At 45.8% G+C, this 16,305-nt stretch overlaps 1 protein-coding gene across 7 annotated transcripts in view; it reads left to right on the forward strand.

The window, feature by feature from the left end:
• SCN4A (sodium voltage-gated channel alpha subunit 4) overlaps window positions 1–16,305 on the forward strand; it is a 148,476-nt gene that overhangs the window by 34,034 nt on the left and 98,137 nt on the right. For 5 of the 7 annotated variants that reach the window (XR_003092638.1, XM_006017885.2, XM_025196910.1 and 2 more), the window contains 5 exons: window positions 5,015–5,333; window positions 8,469–8,587; window positions 9,631–9,720; window positions 10,780–10,908; window positions 11,759–11,850. Coding sequence is in view for 5 of the 7 variants with exons in the window: in XM_006017885.2 (XP_006017947.1) it covers window positions 5,070–5,333; window positions 8,469–8,587; window positions 9,631–9,720; window positions 10,780–10,908; window positions 11,759–11,850 (694 nt within the window). In the remaining 2 variants the exon portion in view is untranslated. The other 2 variants (XM_025196911.1, XM_025196912.1) reach the window with 2 other exon arrangements.

Genomic DNA, 16,305 nt, shown 5'->3' on the forward strand with positions numbered 1-16,305 from the left:
ATCTAGATTCTGGTTGCTTGTCTCTGGGGGTGTCTACTCATGCATTAGATATGGGAGCAGTTTACTTGTGAGTAAATGTTCCCAGGCAGGTGTCTACACATGCAGGGAAATGGGAGCAGATTTGTAGCTAATGGCAGAAAACTGCTCTGCTTCCTGGGGCCCTGCAATGGGCCCATGCCACCACCAGGGGAAGCTCTAGGCTCTCCCGGGGTGCTAGCCCAAAGGCTGGCAGGGAGCACCAGGCTGGGAGGCAGGTGTCTCCTGGTGGGGCCTGGGACAATGTCCCCCTGCCATGGCAGCAGTGAGCTCCTGGCCCTGGCTCCCCAATTGGGGCAGGGGACTTGGAAAGAGCTGTGGCGGGAGACAGGTCCCAGCCCTCTGCTTCAACCTGCCTCACCCCTGCAGCTCTTTCCAAGCCCCATACCGACTGCCCGATTAGGGTGCAGGGCTGGGACCTGCCCCTGGCTGGGACAGTTTCCAGTCCCTGCTTTGTGATCTTGGGGCTGAGACTGGAGGGTCTGTTCCCTGTTCAGCTCTGTGATCAGGGAGCTGGGTGGGGGACAAGCTGGAGAGCTTGTTCCCCATCAAGTTCCTCGATTGCAGAGGCTGGGTGGGGAGTGGGCTGAAAAGTTGGTTCCCCACCCAGCTCTGTGATTGCAGAGCTGGGTGGGGATCAGGCTTCCCAGTCTCCACCACCAGGGAGCTCCTAGCATCAACTCCATGGTTTCAGGGCTGGTGCTGGGAGACCTTTCTCTCCCACTGCCAGCTCCATGGTTGTGGGACTGGTGCTGGGAGACCCTTATCTCCAAGCACCAGCTTCGTGGTCATGGGACTGGCACTGGGAGATAAGGAACAGGCTCTCCAGTCCCCGCCAGCAGGGAGCTTCCAGCACCAGCTCCATGGTCATGGGGGTGGTGCTGGGAGATCCTTATCAACCAGCGCCGGCCCCATGACCACGGAGCCAGCTCTGGGAGATATGAGCCTCCCAGCCCCACACTCTCTGATTGCAATGGTGAAACGGGGGCTGGGAGATGAGGAAGGGGAGGTATTCAGCACATTCTGAACACCAAGCCCTTTTTAGGTGTGCCAAGTTAAAGGGTGAGGGGAAGTACCTGGCAGTGGATCATGCTGAAGTGGTCCAACCTAACCTGTTAGGCACATCAGTTAAATTAAGGCAAAACTCTCCCTGCTCAGAAACATCTTTCTCATTCGTAAGCTGAAGTCTTTGCTCATTCAGCTTAATTGTAATGTACCATGGGTTGAATTTGCCCTGTAGGAAAGGTCAATACATTCGTATTATTATTTATTTTTATTGGGTTAGGTCCTTAGAGCTGCCATCCCAGACCAAGACACCATTGTGCCAGGTCCTATACAGACACAGCACAGAGCTCACAGTCTAACAACAAGGAATAGGCACTAGTTTTGTCCTCCAAACTGGGGCAAAGTGGGATTTCAAGGATATATAATCCTTGCATTATGCTTTACCATGGGGAGAACATTACCTCATACAATGATTATGGAGATTAAGGAAAAATCCACTTCATATGATTGTGATTCAATTCCTCAGTAATACCGAAGACGTTTTTGGTTTCTTTCAATGGGATTGAATGGCAGCATTGTATGGGTATTTCGTTTCTTTCAGTGGGATTGTATGGCAGCATTTGAAATCAATACATTTCTTTATTGCTGATTTTATCTCTGGGTTTGTAATCACCTTAAGACCTGACTGTTGATTTGAATTATACACTGAGATTTTCAATCTCAAGATCCAGGCTCCCTGACTTATAATGGGCATTAGGTAGCCAGACTTTGCCTTACACCCAACAGATGCTAAGATAGGGGTGGGCTACATACTGCCCATGGGCTGGATCTGGCCTGCCAAGGGATTGTATCTGGCCCACAGTGGATCCCTCAGCCCCATCTGGCCCAGGCATGGGGGTTGCCTGGGCTGCGGTGCGTGCAGCTGGGATGGGATGGGATGGGGCTGCAGGCAGGCAGGGATCGGGGTACAGGAGTGGGACAAGCAGCCAGGGGCCAGGGCTGGGGCTGGCGGTGACAGCACAGGGCCATTTGGGGGGTGGATTGCGGCTCTGACCTGGGCCCCTACCTGGCACCGTCTTGACCTTGTGGCCCTGGCCCTGGCCCCAGCCCCTGCCCGCCTGTCCCGCTCCCAGATGGCACTCCCCACCCACCCACAGCCCCAATCCGTCCATCCAGGTAAGCGTGCCCTGTCCACAGGGGTCCCAGCCTGTCTCCATGGAGACCCTGCCTGCTCCATCCGGTGCCCCCGGCAGTGAGTACAGGGCAGATGGGCCTGAGCCTGATAGGATCAATTGATCCCCACTGTGCCAGGCCACATCAGCACCCCATCCCCTCTGCAGCAGAGCTGGGTCAATGCCCCCTTCCCCCTTACTGTTCTGGGGCTGGGTCAGCATCCTCCCCCCGGCCCCCCAGCAGGCTGAATTGGGCCCAGTCAGCACCACCTCCACCCACCTCCGCCATACCAGGTCAGCACTCCCCTCCCCCTGCCCTGGCTCCTCACCAAAAGTCCTTACATGGCCCTTCAGCCCAAATAATTGCCCACCCCTGGACTAAGTAAAAGTGTGGTAAGCGCATAGTCAACATTAGTGCTGATCTGGGCAGATCCTGGGTTAGGTTAAATTGTTGTAGCTCCAGCAGATTTGCTCAGCTGTCTTTGTCAAGTATAATGCTTGTCTTTTATACAGTTAAGATGGAAAAAAATAATGGAGATCTTTGCTAGAAGATAAGCTCCAAGCCAAAGGGAAGTGGGGGGCTTAAGGCAGTGAACCCCAGGTGATGTTCTTGGTTCTGTGTTATGCAGGTCACTGCAATGATCTCATGATCTCTGTAGCTGGAACATAGGCTCTCTGTCTTTCCTGGGTTTTGTTACTGCTGATATCCTCTGTTGTCACTGGAGTTGGTCAAAGCATGGGAATTAATTTTTTCAAGTGCAATGATTATTTATTGCAGTTCCATCAATTCTCCAATACAAGGAGAAGGGAAATATAAATCAGTTTTTCAGATTATTTTCATCTCCTCAGCTTGAAAAACAAGGTGACTTATTATGTGGACTTTTTTTGTCAAAATTCAATTTTTTTCCTTGGAAAAATCAATATGTGGAGTGTTGATCGTCTCATCTTGTGACACAGGGGCCTCTTTGTCCCTTAGTCCAGCCTCTCTGCAATATAACTATTCATCCAGGACTTGCTAGGTTGTAGGAACAATGAGGCCCCTCCTACATATTACATATATTACATATACACAATTACCTGGTTAAACATGCCATAAATTTAGACCAGCCACACATGCAAAGTAATTATCATGTTATAACAATGACTATCCAGCTACAAAAGCCAACCACCTATAAAGTTAGTGCTTGAAAATGCGTAACTCTGTAGCTGGTTTCTATCCAACTTTAATTTAAGCATGCAACAGGGCCCTTGCACATAAAGTGCTGGATTGTTTAATATTTATGTTGGAGTAATGTTCACAGACCCCAGCTGTGCCCAGAATTCCCCTGGGAGGGGAAATCCTTACTGAAAAGCAACACAAAACCATGCTACTTAAGGGTGGCTGAAGGAAACAAAGGACAACATTGATCTCCAGCCTTCACCAGCTGGAAACATAATCCCCAGTCCTGTTTATTTCTAAGCATGTAGTGTAGTTTACGGAGCATAAAATGGAAGCAATACAGGTGTCACAAGCAGCCAGAGAAACGCGATGCTGGGCTCTGCACAACAGGGCAGCATGCAGGAACCTGAGTTACGTTCACTGAGGCAGCTCTGGGGGATGACTCAAAAGCTTTGTTCCCCTTCAGAAATGTGACTTGAAATGTACCTGGCCTCATTCGGTTTCATCAGGAAGTTTACAGCTGTAGGACTGCCTACATCCTATGGTAACATAAATAGCAATAACTGCTCAGGTCAGACCTATACTACAAAAGTTTTGATGACACAGTGGTGGTACCTAGGAGTGTGAGACCCCCTGCCCCTTCTCCCCTAACATTGCTGTGCCAGGTGTATATGCCACTATGCCAACAGGGGGGTGCTTCTGTCAATTTGGTTTACATGTGTTTGGGGAAACAGGATAAATATGCCAGCAGATGGACTCTTGCTGCCATGTGTTCACATCCATGAGGGAGAGCTCTGTCACCACGATTGTAATGGCAAACGTTCCTGCTTGCAAAGTTCAAAATAAATGGTATTGTGCTGAGTGAGAGGAGGTGGCCAGGCAGGAAGCCCGGGGACAGTGGTGGTGTTTCTTCCATTGTGAAAGAAATGATAATCAGAACTTTGCATCTTGAAAGCCCATTATAAATACTGATCAGCTGATGAAATGAAATCTTGTCCCTTCCTCCCTAGTAAGGTAGATCAGTAGTATTAACTGCTTTTTGCAGATGGAGAAACTGAGACTGGATAGTTAAGTGCCTTGTCTAAGACAACAGAGCGTATTGGTGTCACACCCCAAGATTAGAGTGCAGGCCACCACACACCCTGAGCCACAAGAATATCACACTGTGGATCCCCTGAGCATAGGACAAGAAACAATGGGCTGAAATAGTAAGGAAATTTAGGTTAGACATAGAGTCATGGGGTTGGAAAGGATCTCAAGGGGCATCTAGTCCTGGCCCCTGCACAAATTTCCATACAGAAATATCTGATCTCTTTTTGAGAAGCTCCAGTGAAGGAGATGATACACTTTCCCTGCGCAGCTTGTTCTACTGTTCTGACAGCCTGGAAGTTTTAGGAAAAAACATTAGGAAAAACTTGCCAATTGTAAAGGTAGTTGAGCCCTGGAATAGACTTCCCAGGGAGCAGGTTAGGTAAAGGCCTGTCAAGTATGATTTAAGCGTAGTTGATCCTGCCCTGGGGCAGGCTGCTGTGCTAGATGAACTCTTGGGGTTCCTTTCTGCTCCATCATAGAGGGGAAGAATTTGGCTGCCTGTGAAATCGATGTAGAGTGCAAAAGACCTTTTTCCTTTTTGTTCCATTAGCTTCTTCCCTGCACAAAGAAGCAAGGCAGAGGCTTTCTGAGAGCAGAATGAGAAGATGGCAAGCCCGCCATACTTACCAGGTCCAGACAACCTCCGCCTTTTTACCCGCGAATCTCTTGCTGCAATAGAACAGCGGATTGCTGAGGAGGAAGCGCTCAAGTTAAAGCGGCAGCATGTGGAAGTGCTGGACGAAGAAGAACGAAAGGCCCGTAGTGATCTGGAAGCTGGAAAGAGCCTCCCACTTATTTATGGGGACCCACCTCCAGAACTCATTGGGGTGCCTCTAGAAGACCTAGACCCTTTCTACAGAGATCAAAAGGTAAGGGAGTGGGAGCCAGACCCTGCTGTAAGGGTGCAGGTGACAAAAGCTGGCTGGGCATTTTCTGACAATTAGTTGAAGTTTATGGGAGGGCATCCATTTCAATGAATCTTCCAATTCAAAATACAGTTAGGTGAAAAAAACATTCAGATCTAGCCCAAATGTCCCATGCTGACATTTTCCAAACACAATTTGTTTTCTTTTCCCCATTTGGAATGACTTCCTAGCTTCCTCCTCCATTTTTTTTGTTAATTTCTAATAAATAAAAGAATGTTTAAAACTATTTCAAGAAGCCCAGTCAAAATGGAAACTTCTGAAATTATCCAAAATGAAATGTTTTCATTGTCTCAATCTAAGTCACTGTTGGCAACACCAATTCCCTGTGAATATGCTTAGGTTTGCCCGCTACTAATCATTCCTGTCATGCATTAGAGGCTGTTGTTCCACATGCGGGCGAACCTACAATGTGAGAGCCCGTTTCTAAATTTCTCTGAGAGGCTCTCTGATCCTGCATCTTGAGGTCTGCTCTGGATAAACAGCCACAGTTTTATCTATTTCACCAAATAGATCCTACAATCTGTTACTGGGATGCAGTAACTACTGATAAATCACTCCAAGTCTATACAATTTTTACACCCTATCCTGAAAATAAAGAAGACTTTTTCTTTAGGTCTCATTTGTTATGAGAGAGGATCTCCCGATTTGTAGAACTGGTGTGGTGCATTGTGGGAGATGGAATATGCTTGCTTAGCCTAGCCCATAAAGAACAATGGGGGCATGAGTCCCCTCACCCACTGCAGCAATATTTCTGAATATCACTTTTTGTTGGGGGGGGGGAGTTTGTTTCTGTGATTAAACACATTGTTATGGTATTTTTTCCCCATTGACATAGTTTCTTAAATGAAAACCTTGGTGTTTAAAACACCTAATTTTCTTTCTAAAAGCAGTTTAATGGAAATTTTTTGACTGGCCCTCATTTTAAATATACTGAGTATACTGATTTATAATACACTGCAGGCCCTTGCTCTTGAAAGAGCTCACAGTGAAATAGACTTTGTTCTTTACTAAAAACGGAGTCAGGAAGGCAATGGAGCTTAACCCTTTTAAATATTTTGTTTCTCCCAAACCTTGTACCTCCCAGTTGGATGCCAACAGCTCCTGTTTTATCATAGATGTCATAGATTTCATAGACATTAGGGCTGGAAGGGACCTTGGGAGATCATCGAGTCCAGCCCCTTGCCCGAGGGGCAGGAAGGCAGCCGGGGGCAAAGGACCCCAGCAAGATAAACGTTCAAATGTTTCTTAAAGGAGTCCAGAGCAGGTGCTTGCACTACCTCCGGTGGCAGTCTCTTCCAGGCCTTGGGGGCTCGGACCGTAAAGAAGTTCTTCCTTATGTCCAGCCTGGAACAGTCACGGCAGAGTTTGTGACCATTTGACCTTGTCATTCCTTGGGGTGCTCTGGTGAACAGACGTTCCCCCAGATCCTGGGGGACTGCACTCATTTCCACAGTTTACTTTAGGCAAAGTTGAAATGAAGTGTCCTGATAGGGGGTATTTACCAGGACAAAACATTTCAATGTTGGGTTTCTCAACATTTTTTCATTTCAGGTTTTTTAACTTTATATTTTTTTTATATTACCCGTATGTCATAATACCAAATGTTAACCCAAATATCATTTGCAAACTGGAATATAAATTACAAATGATCAGTTAAAATGCCAATTATCAATCAGAAAAGCAAGGACCATTTACTAGACTGCCTAGAATGCCAGATACCAAGGATAAATTAGTATGCCATTCACCTTTTTATCTTATGTTATCGTGATAAAACAATTACAATCTTCATTTTCAGATAAAATAAAAGAAAGGTGTGAAAATATAAGAAAGGTATAAAATAAAGTAATATAAACTGAATAATATAAAATAAAATGTAAACATTCAAAAATAAAAATCCAAATGAAATATTCCAGTTTTACTGAAAAAAAATCAGATGACCCAGAATGATTATTTATAATATAATTATATGGATATATTTCTTGCTGGGGTCACTTGATCCCAGCTGACTTCCTGCCTATGGTGGGGGGCTGGACCCAATGATCTCATGAGGTCCCTTCCAGCCCCTAATATCTATGAAATCTATGGAATCATCCTCAGGAATAGTAAGTGCCAATGAGGCCCTGCCAGTTCTATGACATCAAGATGGCATCACCTGCTTCAGTGTGCTTGAGGACCCAGATGCAGTGAGCAGCAACAGCCAGTGGAGGACTGATCCTAGAAGGACCTGGCAAAAGCCATTTCAGCAGCTGTAGTGCAAAGACCTAGAGTTTTAAGCATTTTCCTGCCCTGCTGGAGTGGGCAGCTGGTGTAGCAGCCCCCAGGAGGGATAGTTTTAGGAGGGTTTTAGGGCCTTGTCCCCCAGGTGGGTGCCATGAAAGCTAGAATGTGTTCTAATCACTCTCATGGTAACGTTTACTCTGATCTCTAACATGCACAGTTCGCTGGTTGTCTGTCCCAGCCCCAGCACTACACCAGGTTCTTCATCCAGCTTCAGTGCAGGTCTGGGGCTGGGATCAACAGCCAGCTGATTGTCAGCCCCAGAGACCCTCCTGGAGAAACCTGACAAGTGAAAGATCCAGGATCCTTCCTTGTGATGCATGACTTTTTCATCCCACCTGGAGGCTTGATACAGCAGAGGGGTGATATCACCCCGGCTGATGTCACCACTGTGAAGATCACGCATTGCTTATATTATCCCTATGGAGCAGTCCAAAGATAGTTGAACATGTGTTACTTAATACTTTCTGCTGATACTCCACAAGCAAAAAGTTTCAACTTTGATAGGATACAAATGCCCTGAGCACATTTTACAGCTTGAATATGCAACTGCTTGCCTTTTAAGTGCATTTAACACATATTAAGTGTAAAATGTGGCATAACCCTGAGAGCAGATGTGCTCTCATTCCTTTCATCTTATGCTGAGGGATAGGTATTCCAGTGTATGCTATTCTGTGATAGTGCAGGGATTTTAGTTTTAATGGTATTTTAAAAGCATGGGATGCTGGTGGCCACAGGCTTAAACCTTTTTTGTTGGCTGTGAAGGAGGAATGATGAATCTCCTGTCTCTCTGTTTTTCAGACATTCATAGTCCTAAACAAAGGGAAATCAATCTTCCGATTCTCAGCAACCCCTGCTGTCTACTTGCTGGGACCCTTCAACCCCATCAGAAGAGGTGCCATCAAAGTGCTTATACATTCATATCCTTTCCCTAGTATAGCAGGCAGCTAGGCAACAGATGTTTCTCTTTGAACATTAATTCTGTGGTCTTAACTAACATAGCGGAGAGACTAAGGGGGAAGAAGATGAGATCATGAGACCCAGCCAAGAAGGACAGTGGTAGGGAAGTAAGAAGAAAGGTAGCAAAACTGAAGGGGATTGAGTTTTCCACTTGCCAGCAATCGCAACATGTTCAAAGAGATGAAAGGTCAAGGTATGGGGAGGAGATGGAACAAGGACATGCCTGTTTCTCTAGGTGCTGGCCTAAGGGCAGGGAAGTGGTGAGTTGTAGTTAAAGGCATCTGAGAGCCCAAAGAGAGCATGCTTAGAGACATGTCCCCCTAATTTGGCCAAGCGATTCATACACTTTAAGACTGTTGTGTTTACTGGTCTGACCTTATGCAAAACCAGATCATTGGCCTTCCCTAAATTAATCTCTGCTCCAAGACCTGTAGCTGTTGTTGAAACAGAGCACATCTCTGAGAGGTTCATAAGGAGGATGTCTTCAGTGGCCCACTGGGACAGCATCCAGTGTCCTCTGGAGAAAACTTGAGGCAGTGGTAGGCAAAGTGGTCTGAGTAGGGTAAGCTGAATCCGTCCTACAAAGCTTGCAGAGACAGAGGTGAGGGGAAGCTGCCAGAGGGGCAGGAAAATGGGGCCAAGGGAAAATCTTTACAAAAAACCTTTTTGCAGAGAGCAAGTGGCTAAAACTAAGCAGCAGTGGATCTGAAAGAAGGGCCCTGGCATGCCAGGAGGGACTGGGACATGGGGAACCGGGCTCTGAGTACAGCTGCAGGCAGAAAGTGTTTAATGTTGGTGGAATATTTTTAAGCTCTCCCAGGCCCGGCTCCTTTCCAAGTGGAAAGTCAAGAGCCAAGCATCAGTTCTGGGAAGCTGGCTGTAGGAGAGGGGAGAGGGAAACTTATTCTTGCCCTTGAGCCCTGCCTCTGCAAAGGTTTGCATATCGCTTGGGGTGATGACCTTTGTGACAGACCTGGAGAACTTGTCCTTGACCTGGATTTAAATTATTCAGTATGTTCATCATGATCACCATTTTAACCAACTGTGTGTTTATGACAATGAGCGACCCCCCGCCATGGTCCAAGAATGTGGAGTAAGTTCCTTTCCTCCTGTTACTCCTCTTTCCTATGGTGCTCTTCCCTATGGTGGCTGGTAGTTTGCCAGAAGGCAGCTACCTATACAGCTGTGTCCTGTTGTTGGGGAGGGGCTTTGGGAAATGGATACCTTTTTCAGAGAATGAAGTGTATAGTTTTGCAGATGCTTGAGCTAGTCTGTCACTGTGTTCAGTAGAAACTCATGATTAGCCTCTGCTCTCATAACAAAGGGGGCATCTCTGAATAGTTGCCCACCATGCTAAAAAAGCTGCTCAGCTGTAGAACAGGCATGGCCCATATTCTTGTGCCAATGGGCCTAACCCAAGTAAGCCTATTTAGCTAGGGCTGGGTGCTTGCAAGCTCAACACTCACAATTCAAAGCCAGATTTCTACCAGCTCTCCCCCTTGAGAGGGCCCTGAGTGATCAAACAGGTGGTTGAGAGAGGAAATACCCAGTGTTCATCAGAAGTAGAGCCTGATGCAACAAGACGCTTATGTGCCTATTTTATCTCCTATTTAGTGCTTAAGTCTCAATGGTTGCAATGGGAATTGATTTTAAAACACATTCCTTTTTTGATCTGATCCATTGTGTTCACACCTGGGATGTGAGGAGCCAGGGCTCAAAACCCACAGTCACTGCTAGCTTTTCTGAAGAGCACAGAACTAAACAGAGGCAACTAAAACAGGGGTTTATGCAACTAAACAGGGGCTGGAGTTTGCAGTGTCTGTGATGCTCAGCTATTCCTATGGCCAGTTTTTTCTCAAAGGCTTAGCACCTCACATGCACTCAGTGCACTGAGATCATTTGAAAATCCAACTGGTGCTGAAATCAGCACCAGCATCTAGTGGTTCACCTACATAAAGGCTCCCAATTCTGTCTGCGGTGGCAGAGTGGAAGTACTTCTGGCACCTGTGGTAAATAAATGACAAGTCTTCCCATTTCCAAGCTGCCATATGGGTCACTAGACTTTAGCATTTATAGAACGTTGTTGCAAGCCTCTTGTCTTGGATACCTTTCCTCTGAGCCACTCATGTTTTGTCACTGCTTCTGGTTTTAGATACACCTTCACTGGAATATATACCTTTGAGTCCATGATAAAGATCCTAGCAAGAGGGTTTTGCATTGACAGTTTTACATTCCTGCGAGATCCGTGGAACTGGCTGGATTTCAGTGTCATTGTTATGGCGTAAGTATCCTCAGGAAGGATGGGAAGTTCTGCTAATCATCTGATAACACTTGTGATGTCACCACAAGGAAGTGACTTGGAAGGAACCCCTAAAAAATGGCCAGAGCTGGTAGTCTCCACTGGGGACTTGCCCATGTTTCAGCATTAACGACCATTATTAATGGCCATTCATTCCAGCCCTGGCACAGCAGCACTCCTACAAATCCGAAATGTCGACAAGGAGATCTTAGATTTGCATTGGTGGAGTTAATCTCAGTGCCACAGAGGGTTATACTTCCCTGGTGCATATTGTGGTATTTCTGGTGCACACTTGAGTTTTGCACCAGTTGCTGGCCATCTGTTGCCACTGGGGCAGGCCTTCTTGAGTCACTATGCCTTGTCCCTCACATGCAGGGCTGGTTTATGGCTTCCATTTATCCAGACAGAATCTCATTTTGCTGTTTTCCTTCCATATGTCTAATCTCAGTCCAACAGATCCTTTAAGGGATGTCTCGTGCCTGTCCAGTACTTGCAAGTCCCCACCATTTAATACCATCTGTGAGCATGGTTAATATGATGGATGCTCCCTCTGCCACCTTGGCAGTGACAGTGTTGAATCAAACCACTCCTCACCCTGATTCTTGCATTGTCCATATTCTCCACCCTGATCCATTGCCATTCACCATCACACTTTAATTAAGGTCCCTCAGGCAGCATTTGCTTCTAAGCTGAGTCAGGTTTGTCCTGTTCTCAGTGACTAGACAGAGTCACTGGCAACAGCATATTCAAATGCTGAGGAGATTCCCCCTTGATTCCCACCACAGCAGTGTCACAATGTCTTATGTTCCCTCCTCTCCCCACTCTCCTATAGTTATACCACAGAGTTTGTGGATTTGGGAAATATCTCTGCTTTAAGAACGTTCCGTGTCCTCCGTGCACTGAAAACGATTACAGTAATTCCAGGTAAGTGAAAGAGGATTTTACTTTCCAAATAATTTATTTTTCTGTCTATGGGTTAGGTTTTAACTTGACAAACAAGGGGATTTTCGGACCTTTGCCCTACCCACCAGGAGGTCATTTAAAGTAAGTCACCATAAAGTGAGTGTAAAATAATGCAGCTCTGACATGAAAATTTTTCTATTCCCTTTACAATTGTAATCACTAGTGTAACTAACTACACAAGATGCTGGGTGGTGGAAAAAAAACAGCCCTCTTGGAAATTAAGGTCTCTTCCGTGGTGGCAGGATTAAGTGTTGGAGTATCACTATGAGCCAGTTCTGTTTTAAGCCCCTGCTTTAACTTGCTTGTAACTTTGCAACAACAACCAAATCCTGTTAAGCTGAAATTTTTCCATATTTCATAGGCTAGCAACAGACATTCAAAAAGCCTGAGCCTGAATTGATTCAATCTTTGCAGGTTAGTCTAACTTGGCTAAGCTGAACTGGTTTGTTACTGTACAGATATCCTCTCTGGACTGAGGAAACGCAGGCACATGCCTGCAGTGGCTCAGGCTAGAAGCCAGGGAGAGGGGCACTAGAGCAACCCTCCCTTCCTTTCTACAGTGCTGAGCTGAGGGGGTGTGGCCAGGCCCCAGCAGAATGCTCTGATTAGGGAGGGGTTCCCCTCGCTGCTCCTCTGACCAGTGACAGAGCCAGCAGGGATTTACACAGCATTTACTTGCACAACAGGAAGCTCCATTTATCAGCCCATCAGCAAAACAAAAGCCTCTCTCATTAATTCAAGCTCTTCTTAAACAACTTTTTCCAAGGAAGGAATGGAGGGACGTTACCAACTACCTGTTGATTAGCTTCAAAAAGTCCTAAGCAGACACTGTCCTGTGTGCCTTTGTCCAGTCTGCCTTACACAGACACCTCTTAGCATTAACTAGCATACCATATTCTGGCTAGTCTGTGCTGTGGGAGAGAGGAGGGAGGGATCCCTGCTTGAAGAGCAAGTAGTGAGGGGGGGGATGGGGCAGGGGGAAGCCAGGCAGACCCTTCTGTGCCTGCAAATCTCTTCCAGAGCTCTGGCCAAGGAGCAAAGGGGAAGGGAAAGCTCTGCTGTGGAGCTGGAGCTCTGCCCAGGGCTGCAAAGCATCTGGGATGCTGAGGGACTATGGTTTAAGTTAAACCAAGAAGGGGTCTGGGACAGACATTGCATAAACCAGTTTGACCCAAATCAGTTAAGTCTGATCCTACATTCAACCAGATTTATCTTAAATCGGTTTCAGCCATTTTCAAACTGGATTATGTGCACTGAATGTCTGTTCTGTTACAGATTTAAACCAGTTTCTGCTCATTTAAACTGGTGTATGTGTAATGTCTGGCCCTAGCCATAGTTATTTTTTTGGTGCAAGTTTCAAGGAAAATGCATTCAGGTTTTTCATTGTATTTTCCATTAAAAAAAAAAAAAAAAAGAGCCTTTAACACTTCCTTTGAGCCTTTGGAAGTGTCTTTGTCTCCCCTGCTCTTTAACTCTGGGACAGGGTTTTTATAGGGTGCTCTGTGGCTGTGCTGTGTGAGAGGGAGACCAGAGTATTCCACCTCAGATGACCTTTCCTATTTGCTGTGACTGCCTCATATTTCTTCAAGCTGCCAAAATTGCAACATCCATAAATCATAACTCAAGTCTCCCACAAAAATCCTTGTGATTAGCTTTAAAAGCATGAGATTTTTTAAAAGTTAATATAGTAGGGGTCATATTATTTGTCTTTAGCTTTTGAGACTTTAAGATTCACAATGGAAAGTTTTTCTCCACTGCCACAAGGGCTAGAAATTTACTGTTTTTAAAAAATTAGGTCTGTGATTCTCACATAATCACAGGAATCCAGGAGCTGGGGTTTTCTTGAAAAAGAAGTATTGTCAGCTTCCTGATATTAGTTGATGCTGTTCCTTTTTAAAGCCGTTCCCTAGTGCAGATTAATTTCAGCTGACAAATATCCTTTTTAAATTAGTTGTGTGTCCTCACTGATATGTTATTAGATGCCTGGATGGCCAAAGAGGTCACTTTGGATACCTGAACAAGTGACCAGATTTTCAAAAGAGCGCAGCGCATGGGATGCATATTGGATGCTGAGCCCCTTTGTAAATCTGGCCTCAATTATCCATGCTGAACAAGTGAAAAATCTGACCTATAGAGTCAGAGCAGTGAGCAGTGGGTTCTGGTTTCTGCTCTGGGGTCATTTCTGGTCCTTTATCTGATGACTGTCAAATGCAAAATCTACAAACAGTCTAGGGAGCAGAACTCTCCATTCCCAGTCGAGTGCCACTCAGCTACAGTCAGCCCCACTCTCCCCCATTCGTTCTCCTTCTGGATTCGCAACTCTTGTGTTCTTGGCTCACAATGACCCAGCTCCCACAGGACAGTGGAAGCTGCCCCTACCTTGACTTATTAGTTCCTGGATCACTGTCCTGGGGGATGGGGGATGTGAGCTTGAATTGTAGAGGGCCAAGAACTCTGGTCTCTCCCTTCCTGGGCCAGTTGGCTACGCTGTTATAGAGCAAGTGGGCTCCTCCTCCATGGCTGCTTTTGTACAGCATTCAGCACTGTTGCTGTGTGAGCTCCAGATATGTCTACCTGACACAGCACCTATAGGGACTTCAGTTGAGAGCCTAGTTTCTGCCTGAACTTGAGCACTTCAGTACATATCCAGAAGCCCAAGCCAACCTACAGATCTTTGCTATCTAGAATATAAATGCTGAATGAAGCTAGAGGCCTCATGACTGTTGTGCTCCCTCCCCACCCCCCCAAGCAGGTTATTATGGGCTGCCTATTACAACTTACCTCTATTCTACGCAAGTGTCATCTAGGTATCTAGCAGGTGGCCAGTCTGGGTGCGACCCTAAATCCTTTTGCCTCGGTAATTGAACTGAGTGAGGGCATACCGGAAAGCACAGGCTAGAAGTAGGATGTCATGCCTGTTCTCACGTGTATTCAACAGACTTGGTTGCTGACAAAATATTGGCAAACTATAATGCACTAGGGTGGGTGTACTTCAAAGGGATGTTAGCTGAGCTCTGTGCAAAAGGCTTTGTGAGCAACTAGGGCTTACCTGTACAGGAAAATTGACCAGAATAGTCCTCGCACTTACAAAGCAGAGTCATAATCCTGGAACACACAATCATTATTACTCCTGATTAGATAGGCCACTCAGGTTATTCCACTACAGTGGGTGTGTCTACATGTGCACATTTACTGCACAGTAATTTAGGTTACTGCGCAGTAACCAAAAATTACTGTGCAGTACAGGTGCGCATCTACAAATGCACACCCGTACTGTGCATTAACTATGGTGATTTATACCCAATTACTTACTGCGCAGTAACACTGTGTGTGTGGAATCACTTGGGATTAACTTTAGTCCCAAATCAGCCCCCACACAGCATTAGAAAGGGGGTGGCCACTTGACTGCACATGTAGACACTGGCCTAAAAATGCTTACTGTGCAGTAATTTACTACACAGTAAATTACTGTGTAGTAAATGCATGTGTAGACATGCCCAGCTATTCTCAAATAACTCCCTATGTTTCATTAGCTACGCTGGTCACTTTCCCTAGGTAGGCAAATCCTTGGATGACTGGAGATGTACCTGAACAAGTGGAAAGACTGGCATGATGATGACTAGGGGGGAAAAAATGTGTATTTAGACAAGAAAGGGGCACCAAACAAAGGCTGGATCAAATCACTTAGGCACTCAAAGGGTGCATTGAAATCCAGATCTGAATTTTAAGACTTGGGCCCCTATTAATAGGGACATTTTATCAGGAAACAAATAATTTTGCATCAAAGGAATTGGCAGGATATATGCAATGACCTACTTCCACTCTACTAGTGGCAGAAAGCTATTGTTCATTTAGATAGAAAGGTGAGATACAAACCTAGCACTTAATGCAAACTACTGCTTCTGTCATCTCCTACCAGCAGGCATGGAGGCTTCTCCATGTCAAAAAGAACTCGGACCAGCCAGGTCTCCAAAATAGGTCTCACAAGGACAATGAGACACTCCTTTGTGTCCTGGAATAGACAAAGCTCTTTTGCCTTAGGACCCAAGTTCAGTTTCTTTCAGGTGGGTCAGCAAAGAATTATACCAGTTGCAACCACACAGAACTCTGTCCCCTTCCTCTGAACCAAAAGAGGATTATATTGGCAAATTACAAATGAAAGGCAAACCTAAAATAAAAGGGGACTAGAAAGAGCCAGGATAAAATAGACTCTGATTCTCGGACAAGGATTAGTGCCCACCTAGGGAAGCTTCTATATATAGCATCCATCAAAGTGTGTCCATTTTTAATAAATCTTCTTTTAGGTCATCTAGCAATTGTGTACTGTCTGTGAACATAGAGTGATTCAACTCTGAGGGGCAGCAGACATCAGTATGTGGGAGTAATCTCTGCTTCAGTGTGCAGATTGATCCCTAG

The sequence above is a fragment of the Alligator sinensis genome, unplaced genomic scaffold, assembly GCF_000455745.1.
Source record: "Alligator sinensis unplaced genomic scaffold, ASM45574v1 scaffold444_1, whole genome shotgun sequence".
NCBI classification, from domain to species: Eukaryota; Metazoa; Chordata; order Crocodylia; family Alligatoridae; genus Alligator; species Alligator sinensis.